The sequence below is a fragment of the Argopecten irradians genome, chromosome 6 (genome assembly GCF_041381155.1).
Source record: "Argopecten irradians isolate NY chromosome 6, Ai_NY, whole genome shotgun sequence".
NCBI lineage: Eukaryota > Metazoa > Mollusca > Bivalvia > Pectinida > Pectinidae > Argopecten > Argopecten irradians.
In genome coordinates this window covers 9,343,828-9,356,728 of record NC_091139.1, presented here as the reverse complement: position 1 = coordinate 9,356,728, position 12,901 = coordinate 9,343,828, and the positions used below count along the sequence as shown (strand labels likewise).

Sequence of the window (12,901 nt, the reverse complement as noted above, 5' to 3'; positions counted from 1 at the left end):
TCTGGTGGATACTTGTATTCTGTTAGTTTGGTGGATACTTGTAATGTAGTTAGTCTGGTGGATACTTGTATTGTAATTAGTTTGGTGGATACTTGTATTATAGTTAGCCTGGTGGATACTTGTATTCTGTTAGTTTGGTGGATACTTGTAATGTAGTTAGTCTTGTGGATACTTGTATTATAGTTAGTCTGGTGGATACTTTTATTGTAGTTAGTCTGGTGGATACTTGTATTATAGTTAGTTACTTTAGAGACGTACCCTATTTTGTTGATGTGTGTATTAGAAAAAGAAATGATCAAAGAGTTGAAAGAAAGTTTTGTTCTGGATTTGTTAGATAAAATGTTAAGATGAATACTGCTGTTTTTATCATTAATTATTGGTTTAGTCAGACATATTCCTGAACAATTATTGCACTGATCTTACTAAAGCTTTACACACATTCATCATGGCCCAGGGGTGCTCGTGACTCTTAATCTTCCGAATCGTCAACTAACATGGTCGTCCTTCCCTAGAATCAAAATAGAGATATTGTCTTGTTTTGGTTAAACCAAACTTCTGATTGGTTGAAATTTATATATCCTTCAATAAAAATGAGATATAAATTAATATGAAAGTGTTTTTGAGGTTTGCTGAATAAATCGAAAACATTTGATGTCATGGTTACAGAATAGCGGCTTCTTAGTCGAACTTTAGCTATTATCACATTTTGGTGAATATTGATATATAGATGTTTCGTGGGACATTTCCCTAGGAAGTATGTAAGATCATGTTAAATGACGTCTGAAGGTATTCCTTAACTTACGATTCCCATAAAAAACATTACAGAAGTCAAGGAAACTTCCTTAACTTAGTATTGTTCATTAACCTCTGTAATGCTTTCCTATGGATAATAATAAATTAAGGAATTTCTTAGATTTAAGAAATGTTTATGAAACTGGCCCGGTAGCAATTACTAAGAATACTGAATAACAGCCATTGTCTGTAAATTTAGTTTTGAAGTAAAATAATGTTCAACCATAAACTAAAAAGCAAAATTCAAAAGGCGATATGCTTAACCGCCGGTATATGTTTTGTTTATCAATCGTGTTTTCTAATTGTTATGACTTAGTATATCATCCTTGTAAGAGAACACCCCGTTTGATTCCATGTTAGGTGATGAGTTACGCTGACTGTGTGAAGACGGGCAAGACAATCACCCAAGGTAAATCTTAAACCGGTTTGAGTATAGTTATTTACAAAACATATCCCAAGCTATACGCTCCATAAAATTAACGCCCCATTATGTTTCTTAAAAGCAAAAACAAAAAAATCATTCTACAAAGTAAACATCAATATTACTTATGAAGTTATTTTGTTTCTACATGTTGTACATCCCCACATAATAACGTCAATCTGACTGACAGGAGAGGGTTATTCTGAATAAATTCCAGTGAATGAATATTTTGACAATATTCACCCTTATGAAACATATATGACATTTGAAATAAAAAATGAATTACACAATTTTTTTTTATTCATTCCGACGACCATGAACACACATTTGTATCCATACAATTGATAAGTTTAAAGACAACCCTTTTTCTTATACTTCTAAAACGAGCTCGTGACTCGCTTCACTTGTGTAGTTGCATTGAATGGTCTCGTCTCGTGCAAAAATGTGTGCTTAAACCTTATTCGAATACCGTAAAGTTGGTTGTTTTAGCGAGTCGATTTCACGATTTGATATAAAACGCCAAAATCTTGCTTTGATCGGGCTTTAGAAGAATAATGATTTAACCATTTCTTAATATTTACAGTTTTCACTGACAAGGTCAATAACCATGCTTTCTAGTATTATCATTATCAGTGTATAATGATAGTACAACACGTGCGGCGATTTTATTGTAACGGGAATAGTCGCTGGCGTAGCAACGTGGGGTCATGACCCCACTTTTGGTGGGAACGTATGAATGATTTGATAACAATCAGCTGAACAATCGTATTCGTTGACGATGACGGTAGAGAAAAAATATGGCTATTTAAAAAAAAATACAACTGTAGCGAAAATTAATAATATTAATTTGTGTAAAAAACTGTAAATATAAGGAATATCTTTTTATTTTGTTGAAGTTATGAGGGTATAATGCTAATGGAACACGTCTAAATTATGTAACACCGGCGAACCCAGGCTATATAAAATGTACACGGGGTCCATTATCATTATACCCTCATAACCTCAACAAAATAAAAAAATCAATTCCTTAAATATTTCGCGGATCAAATATCCCCGATTACAGCAATCTCGCAAAATCGCGAAAATATTGTCCAAGCGAAAATAACCGGCTGTACGGTAATTGGTTTTAAACGGTAACTCGCTTACCGTTTTCATTTGACAAATTTAAGATACATATAAGGTTATGATTTGAATTTAAAGATTTGACTAATTGCTACAAAGACTCTTCAAAAAAGTCAATAAAACAAGGATGATTTTGCACCTGTCAATATGTATAGGTTGGCAGACATGTCTGAGGTCAAATGTTGCACAAAGCGATCCTCGTGTATGGTTTTATACATGCGTGGAGTATTTCCCTCACCTTTATAACACACAGAAATACCTTCTGTATTGGTCCATAACTAATATCGTCATTAGGTTTTCAACTCAATTATTTGGCACAATTTGGTATTATTTTGAAAATAAAAATATTACAAAAAACAAAATTGGACTTTAAATGTTGGTCTGTAAATCCGGAAATGTGAGAGATATTTATTGTTTGTCACCTATTACAAGAATTGGAAGTATTATGTAATATATGTTAGTATGCACAGTTGTAAAATAAGACGAAATAATGAAGAAAATACCAACAATGAAAAATATTTCCTTTTGAAATAAGTTACCAAAGCAAATTATATTCTTTCAAAGAAAATACATGATTAATTTTTTAATGAATTGAATTAAAAATATTGTAAACTGGCAATGAATATCAATCATGGCGATGCGAGACAATGTAACAAATATAAAAATAAATTATACTGCACAATAAAGCCGAATTTTTTAAAACTGAAATTGAGAGATTAATGAATTTATCGATGCTTTATTGTGATCCTAATCTTGATAAAAAGTACTAAGATGATCGATTTTAGACACATTTTAAAAACGTCTTTTTCCCTCACAGCTTACAAGACTAATTGTCGAAGATATAGTTCTCAGCGTCATTCGGAGGAATGGAAGTTATTTTCTTTGGCAACAGAGTCTGATGCAGCTTCGATTTCCTCGTTCCGATTCGATGAGGAGGAAGACGATGTCGTGGACTCTGATCTGGAGGTGGAAGAAGAAGGAAATATTGAAATTGAAGATGACACTGAGACGTGGTTTGAAAGAAGTTGCAACAAGTATGACTTCGAGGACAGCAACTCTCTACATTCTGATAAAGATATATTTGATACGAATATTCTGACTGACGGCGTTGAATTATCGGATGAATACATGGATAAATTTATAAAGGCTTCTGACTCACTCAAGAGAGCAAATTTTTATACTTTAGATTCTGTACCGAAATGTGTGGAATTATGCAAAGCTAATCCTAGCACGTACGTTATTTGTAAACTTAATATACAGTCGGCACATCGCGCAGTGGCAACCCTTCTGAACCCAAGAAAAAACCTGGAAACGATAGAAATTCTAGGTAGATCTAAATGCGGACAGGCCTTTACAGAGGACAAGGTCATCGTTGAGATACTTAAACGTAAGAATAGAAAAGACGGAACGTCTGATCGCATGACAGAAAAACAAGAAGCGGATGCCTATGGGAAAGTGGTAGGGATTTATGAACGTGTGAGACATAGAGATGTTGAACATCCTGTTTTCATAGCAACACCGGATCCACACCAGGGCAACTTGATGCTACCGGTATGCAAGACGATACCGAAAATAAGCGTTCTAAACACTAATATAAAAAAGAAATTTCCTAGACAGATGATGTACAAAGTAGAAGTTTATAAGTATATGGAATCTAGAGGAAAACTGCAATTTACATATATACAGGATATCAGACCAGAAGAGAGGCATCAATACCGGTTTATTGTGTGTTACCTGACCTGGGGAGAGAAATATGTATATCCGCGTGGGGCAGTCATAGGTGTGATCCGCACAGATGATATAGGGACAGGATTGAAACTTATTGGTATCCAGAACCAAGTGCCTACGCTTTATAAAGAGTCTACTGTCAGAGAGGTACAGGGCATTATTAAAAACGGATCACGCGAAGTTCCAAGTAGTTCACGGGAAGACCTAACATGCAAAGTCTATGCGTTCACTATAGACCCACCGAATTCCAGAGATTTGGACGATGCCCTTAGTGTGGAGAAGATAAGGGAGGATACATTCTCAGTTGGAGTTCACATTTCTGATGTATCAGCAACTATTCCTCTGGACAGCGATATCGATAGAGAGGCGCGATCTAGGTGCTCCACCTATTACTCGATTCCAATGGCAAGAAGCCTTCATATGTTTCCAGAACCACTCAGTCAGGATAGGCTAAGTCTACTTCCAAATCAAAAACGCGCTGCCATCTCGATATTTTTTACTATGAAAGCAAATGGTATAATAGAAGGAACACCAAAAATTTGCCGTACTTTGATACAGACTAAACACCGCTTTACCTACAAAGAAGTCCAGGATATCATTAACAGCACCTGTCCTGATCGTTCTCCAGCTCGCCTTTATCGAGACATAAAATATTTGAACATGCTAGCTCGGCACAGACGTATTGACCGCCTAAAAGGTGCATTAAATTCATATCCGGTAGAATTTGACTATGCACTCGATGCAAACGATATCGTACAGAATATCGACGCCCACAATTTAGTAGAAGAGTTTATGATCATGGCCAACCATGGTGTTGGTCAATTTCTCGAGAAGGAATGCAGTGGTGTCGTTCCTTTGAGATGTCAAGATAATCCTTGCGAAGAAACCCTCGCATCCTGGCTGAATAAAAATACCTATTTAGCAGATATCATCGTTGCTTTGCAAGATTTGAAATTAAGCACTGCTTCCGGCCCGAGAACGATGACCATTGCAAACGTTCCAAATGCCAGATGGACTCGTTTGATACCAGTTCAAACTTGGGTATGGAAGGCCGTTGTCGATGCTGCGAAAAATGGTAAAATTGAACGTGTCAGGCAACTGATGGGATGTGACGACCTTCACCCTCAGCAGAGCTTTGCGCTGCAGGAGTGGATATCTTTTCAAGAGACTGCTTGCTACCAACGTGCCAGATCTGAAAATGTAACAAAAGTAAACGGAGGTCACTTTTCACTTGGTATGGAAAACTATGTCCATTTCACTTCTCCTATCCGAAGGTATGTTGACATTGTAATCCACCGGCTTCTTCATGCAGTTTTAGATGGGGAGGAGAATCTACCTTACACTGAAGAAGAAATAGACGATATTTGCAACAACATGAATCAGGTACGCCAGCGGACAAAAACTTATCAGAAGCAAAGTAAGCTGTTACTGTTATCAACAAAGCTTAAAAGTCGTCCGCAAAAGTTGGTAGGATTTGTCGAAGATATGTCTGATGAAGGGGTGATATTGCATTTTCCTGGAATACAACATGTTCCAAAGCAAAACCGCATGCTGAAATTCAGACTTCTAGAAGTGTGTTCACAGCCACAACAGAGTGAGGATTTAGATATCATCCAGAATACAAAAGAAAAGAGAGATCTTACTTCTGTTATGTGGCAAAGACGAATATTTCTTCACAAAGGTCTACGGATAAAGAATCGGAGTACCGAAAATAAAGAAACTGATGATTCGGCTGAAGAGAGCATTGACCCACATCAGAGGAGCACTTTCCTTAAATATACGGCATGGGTAGAAATGTTAACTCAGCTTCTAAACAGAGAGGACAACGACGGACTCCTTCAAACCATCGAAGAAACTGAAAACGATATAATGTTCGGCGCAACTCGCAAATACGTGAAATCATGTCTGAATGCAGTACAAGATGTAAGCTGCGAGAACGAATCTAGTGTGTATGTTAATCCAAGGTGCAAGTTCAAGCTTCCATTTCACCTTAACCAAACGGTTGCTGTTCAAATGACATCAAACTTCGACAGAGGGACACTATGTCCAAATATACAACTGTTTCACATGACACCGAATCTGTCGTTCTGTTTGCAGCACACATCCAACCCTGTCAAGTTCCTTGCACGACATTCAACTGTACCATCCAAACCGACATACAAAAACGTTAATTCCTATATCGAATCATGGATGCCCATCATTGAGATGGAATCTGCAACGAATTCTGTGAGGAATGAAGAATCGGCAACTGTTTGTGGCATACCATTAAAGTTTGAAGGTCGTAATGGTACATTCTTTCTAAATATTCATTACTGCAGAATGAGAGAAATAGAATTCGGGAACACAGAACTGGAGCTTTTTAAAGAAGGCAGAGAAGAAAGTTCAGATGATAGAAGTATCAGAGATGTAAAAAAGACAGAAGAATTTAAGGATATAGTGTGTTCGAATTATTTTTGCATTCGCTGTCCTGTTCGTAGAAGAGTAAATGTGCCGACATGTCAGTCTATTCAAGGCCGAATTGCTGATGAAAATAGGATATGGATTGGCCATGGCGAATTTACACATATGAGAAAAAGAAAAGTGGACAAACTAGGACACTGCTTTGAAGTTCGTTTTAGGGTAAGAGACGACAATGAATCAGCACCAATGAAACTTACTGATATCTCGGACCGATGCACTTTGGAGATCCTGGGGAAATCTAAAGTTGACAGGTATAGTATACTGGTTATTTAAAAAAACAACTTATAAATATACATGTATATCTTTTTGATTTTTTAAACCTCTTTTTGTTGGATGAAAAGCGAATCAATCGATGGCTTAGATTATTATGGTATCAGCTCAAAACGTTAAATAGGACGTCGCATTTTATTGGTTGATACAGCAACGTATTACGTTCTAAAAGAAAAGTGGAGTTACTGGTAAAATTGTTAAATAAAAAGGATTAAGTTATATTTTTTATGTCATGAAGACATAGCACCAACATTTGAGTATACTCTCATCATGAACCACTTTGTGGTTTATGTTAGAGTACTCTCAGATTTTTGTGTTCTATCTCCATAATATACAAATATATTCAAGTTTCATTTAAATATATTTTATATATATTAATGTTTTATCCTTACATAAAAAAATATCATTTTTTACCTAAGACGAACAGAAAATATGATGAAGCTTCTACCAGGCGCGACTGCTTTGGCTCAAGCCATCGCACTCGCAAAACGGATCCCAGATTTGGGTATGTATTACCTTTAATAGATGTAGTGTTTCTTGTTTCGATATGATTTTCATATAATAGCAAATTATGTTGCACATTACGTCTATTCCCTTGGAATGAACAATACTTTACAAAATCTCACATTGACCAATCTCTTCTTCCTGTTTTGTCAAATAAAGCAGTTCTTACATATAATCTACTTTTTACTACATAACGTGGTCGGCAGTCCTTATCTGTCACTAAGCGACCGTAAACATATAATCCTTCTGGTGTAATTATAAAATGCCATAGACATGTACATATATAGCTATTTGAATATCTGTGATGTTACATAAAAGAATTGTCCATGAGTTGTCTGAAAAGACCTACATATTTGTATCTTTCTTGTTTCATTCAAGATGAACTCCATGACGAAATCGCAAAGGAAGTTCCTAGGGATATAGAAATAAAACATTTGCCAAAAAACAATCACCAACAACAGAATGCTATAGAGAATGCGCTAACGTCTCGTTTCAGTTTGATTCAAGGTCCTCCAGGTAGTATTTCAATATACAGTTATAATTAAGTTTTCCTTGTAACGAGTATTTTCATTGGCTTAAAATTAATTAGTCAGCCCACAAAGGAAAAAATGACCTGTTTGTAACGTCACATTTGCTTGGCTGATATAACGGGTTAAACGATATTATAGAAAAATCCAAACTGTTTTATTATTTTTTTTATTTTTGAAAAGATTCTCTTTGACATATAAAATTATAAGAATGATTTTTAATAGATTTTTTTTGGTTATCGCAATGTAACACAATACTCTGATTGTACTGATTGTATAATTATTCAAAGTAAACTCGAAATTTTGTTTTATATAAATATTTAAAAAAAAGTTCAATGTTACTTTATAAGACGGAAAATTTACGAGAACTGAAGTATTTCTTTAAAACATTTATCTAGGTAAACTAAGATTTAATTTATTGCAATACACATTTAGTACCTTTCACAATTAAGTCGAAAAATCACCCAAACATGTTATTTATTGATTAACTTTTCAAATATCGAGTTCATCCTTGATACAATAGGTATGATTTATCATTGCAGCTGTAATTTCTATGCTAACCATATGCATATATTACGAGTTTTTCATTTACAAACTAGAGTGCATCCTAGAACCAACTTTATATTTCACCTAAAAATTAGATTCCTTGCTAGTGATCATCACTATTAAGGTACATGAATGTAACTGTATCTCTATGTCACTAAAGTGTTGTTATGCTAATTCAATTTATGTAAAGAAAACATCGGCACATTAATACCATGCGGAAAGTCCGCCTTTCCCTATCTCAATGAAAAAAGAAAGTCTTATCACCAATGATAAACCTAGTTAATATTTCACTTATTGATATACACATTATGACTCTTTGTAATGTAATACAGGTACCGGGAAAACATTCACAGGGCTCAAACTCATTTACCTGTTCAACATTTTCAACCGGAAGTATTACGAGAAGACGCAGGAAAGGCGCCAGCTCGTGTTTTGTGGCCCCTCAAACAAATCTGTTGACCTCGTAGCAAGTAAGTGTTCACTGTATGGACTAAGGCAAGGGCTATACACCGATGTTGGGTTTCTTTAGCTGCAATATTGAAGCTCAAAAGACAGGTAGTGATGTCGTCTACCATTGGTGCCTATTCCGAATTTGTATATTACAGAGTTATATGCACTTGCGGGTAGGTATTGATTGTGACGTCATGTGTTTGCGAGCGTAACGTCATACGTTTCGGAGAAAACGACGTGAATTGCGCTCACAAAATAATGACGTAACAATCGATACCTACCCACAAGGGAGCTAACTCAGTAATATGCAAAGACGGAATTACTGCTAGTGGAGCAAATAGTTATTTTGGAAAAGACTCTTTACACCTTTGTTTGCATGTTGTTGAACCAATTTTATATCTCTTACCTACTAGGCAATGTATACAATCTTTAACTTACAGTCAAATGTTATTTGCGTTACATATAAATATGGCGGTCTTTTCAGAGGAAAGTGTACAGCGATTGTGAAATTAACCTCCTTTAAGTGGTAGGATAGATATGTTTAATGATTGCTAGATTGATTTTATGGCAAAATATATATATACATACATCTATAAGCATGGACAGATTTTAAAAACCTATGATAACCCAGAAAGTTTGCCGAAGTAATTCACGGCGGCAGTGTCCCACTAGCACACATGGGGACCAATTCGTGTCCGGACGGAAAACATATTAGGCCGGGTACGTACGTATATGTAATGGAAGTAGGGTTTTTAAATAATATATATATACACACACCCCTCCAAAAAAAATAAAAATAAAAATAAAATAAAATAAAAATCAAGAAAACATGTTAACTAATCACAAACATACATCACTCTTACTTCATCAAACATATATTCAGCATTTGCACTTTTATCAAGTCAGTCATTCACATACATTTAAAATAAATAATTATTTACTTACTTTACTTAGTTTCAACATATCGATATTTTGGAAAAGACTCTTTACACCTATGTATAATAGAGGAAACAACTCTTATATAAAAACAATCAGAAAGCACACTTTTGTCTGGTAAAATTGGTATATTCATTAATATTTATAGATATTAATGTATGTTGGTTGAAACAGTGATTTAACAAATATTATTTTTGGTTGAGCAGTGTAAAAATGATGTACTTTACTTTTGAAGGACAGGTTATTGAAAGACTCATCAGTCATGATGCCCCGAAACTAATCCGGATGTACGGTCAGGCGTACGAGTACCTTGATTATCCTGTTCCCGGCAAGATCAGTTCATCCCATCGGTCGATACGGGACTCCAAACCTGACGAGTATCTCATAGACAAAAATGTGGTGCTCCACCATGTTATACGCGAGCCTGGGAAACCTTACGCCGCTGAGTTAAAGGAGTTTGATAAAAAATTTCATGACAATTCTCGCGCAGCATCCATTGAAGACATTGACAAATACCAAGAAATTCTAAGCAAAGCAACACGAGAAGAAATAAAGAATTACGATGTGATCTTGTGTACCACCTCAATGGCCGGGAATCCGAAGTTGCTGAAGGCTACAAAGGATAGAGTGTACCAATGCATCATTGACGAGTGTGGAATGTGTACAGAGCCAGAATGTATGGTCCCACCGATAGCAACTAGGGCCGAGCAGGTAGTACTGATAGGGGACCACAAACAACTACAACCAATCATTCTGTGTAGGGAAGCAGCCGATTTGGGACTGGAGACCTCGTTGTTTGAAAGATATGCTAAACTGGGAAAGAAGAAGCAGAACCTGAACATGAAATATACGATGCTCGTATGGCAATATAGAATGGTAAGTGTGTTGCACAGATACTGTGATGTACATTACGTACATGGGTGGTATTGTGTTGTCCAAATATACAGTATGTACTAGGGATGGTATGGTACAGATACTGTAATATACAATATGTACTGGGATATGTAGAATTATGTGCTCATGATAATGTGAGAAATGGTTGTATATATGTAAACATGAAACAAGGCGCAGAATTTTCTTTACAATTTAATCCCTACCTCTGTTAGGGATCGCATTGGAGATATCTGATTTACTAGTCAAACTCTTAGCCGATCGAAAAGTTCTCTCTAGCCAAGTGTGCCGCTAGTATTCACCATAATTATACATACAAAATACTTAAATAAAATATTCATTACTTGTTTACAATACACTTCCATTTTCTAATTACCAGTTATGTCGAAGTTTTATTAGAATTTTGATTCTAAGTTGAAATTGAACTTCAGAATCCAAAGATATGTGAGTTTCCGTCAGAGACATTTTACGACGGCAAACTGAAAACAGCTCAATCAAAATACTGGATGGTGGACAGACCTTTACGCATCTGGAAGAAGACAAGTATTAGCGATCATAAGGCCGACCCTAACGGTCACATTCCTCTGGCATTCTGCCACATAGAGGGCTCCGAGGAGGCACTGACTGTGTCCACAGAGGAAGGCAATGAGAGATCAATGAAAAATAGGGAAGAAGCCGAGCATGTCGTATGTCCATAACAAAATTTCTTTAAATTATATATAATATTAAGTAGGCTAATATGCATTTACTTGTGTATCGATTTATGTTTTGCAGTTTAAGATTAAATTTGCCATTTCAATAAACTTTTAATTAAAGTTACATATGCCGTATTTTTCATACTCACGAATCAAGAAGAGCTTTACAAATGATATTCACAAGATTTTGAGAATTACACTATTACAATGCATAGGTTTTAAATTTACAAAAAATGTTGAAGTACAAATTAGAGCTAAATAATAGTCATTCTAATCACATTTACAGTGCTGTAAAATGAGTATATACGATCAGATCATAAACTAAGTTTTGACAGTTTCTTAGTAATTTTGATTTCGACAGCTACGTTTCCATTTAAAGTTATATGCGCCGTAACTGGGTGAACATTTTTGCAAGTTAATTTTTCTTAATAACCTATGGAAAATCAAAAGATTTGATGAATTTAGACGTGCAAATCATTTAAATGGCTTCAGATTCCTTATAAACGTTAGTTACAACACAGAAATTATAAACCATGTTTTTATGCCTTGTGTTTATTTAGAAGGAAACTGTCCTGCAGAAATCTATATGATTACGAATTACACTGTAAAAATGTGGAATGAAATTGAAGACCACAATTTGGCTTCATGGTCTGACCTTAGGTGCTCATTTCGCTTCTGTGCTGTTACTTATGATTATAAGGCATCGTACATCTTTGTCCATTTGAACGGTTTTCACAGCTTAACAAATTATCAACCTTATGGTTTTAAATAATTTACCGAAGAAAAAAATAACATGTCAAAATTCTCACCTAGTTATGGCCTTGTTTACGGACCAATGACACAAATATACCGGATAGAATTCTGAACACAGTGTCACTCGTGATATTTTGAAAATGAGTTTTATACCATAACGCTCTAAGTGCATTCTTTCTTTTTGCAGGCGAAAGTTTTGAAATATTTGATTGAGGTCGAAAAGGTCAAGATTTCACACATTCAGATCATCACTCAGTACAACTCCCAGCGGCATGCTATAAAGGAAGCTTTGACGGAAGGCCATGGTATAATTAATGCCAAGATCAGCACAGTGGTCAAGAGTCAAGGTAGACTAAACGGACGTTCGCAGCACAGCCAGTTATTGTGCACTTTTATTCATTTAAATTTTTTATTTTTGTTTCGGTTTTATTGGAACTCTACAAAAATGAATGTGTTCTCTTCAACTAAGCAATGACGTCTGTTGCGTATATGGTAAAATGTAATGTTTTTGAATGGTATTTAATGTTTGTGTTTTGTCAGGAAGTGAATATGACTATGTCATATTCAGCACAGTTCGGTCTTTGCCGAGGTACCTTATAGAGAATAACCCTACCCTTGGCTGGTGTCGGAAGAATCTCGGCTTCATTACCGACCAGCACCAGATCAACGTCGCACTGACTCGGGCAAGGAGAGGCCTTATCATCATCGGTGAGTCTACACAACAAAATGGCGTTTGAAGTCAATTTACATGTATAAGTACATAATGTACATAATTAAATATGCTCAAATATACAAGGATATACAGG

General features: G+C 35.6%; 1 protein-coding gene across 7 annotated transcripts in view; it reads left to right on the top strand.

Moving 5' to 3' along the window:
* The window catches only part of LOC138324917 (3'-5' exoribonuclease HELZ2-like), a 37,887-nt gene that overhangs the window by 20,248 nt on the left and 4,738 nt on the right, over positions 1–12,901 (top strand). For all 7 annotated transcript variants that reach the window (XM_069270159.1, XM_069270160.1, XM_069270163.1 and 4 more), the window contains 9 exons: positions 1,153–1,201; positions 3,153–6,774; positions 7,213–7,298; positions 7,676–7,813; positions 8,703–8,840; positions 9,992–10,632; positions 11,079–11,333; positions 12,283–12,442; positions 12,636–12,803. In XM_069270159.1, coding sequence (XP_069126260.1) covers positions 1,153–1,201; positions 3,153–6,774; positions 7,213–7,298; positions 7,676–7,813; positions 8,703–8,840; positions 9,992–10,632; positions 11,079–11,333; positions 12,283–12,442; positions 12,636–12,803 — 5,257 coding nt within the window. The remainder of the gene's footprint in view (positions 1–1,152; positions 1,202–3,152; positions 6,775–7,212; positions 7,299–7,675; positions 7,814–8,702; positions 8,841–9,991; positions 10,633–11,078; positions 11,334–12,282; positions 12,443–12,635; positions 12,804–12,901) is intronic.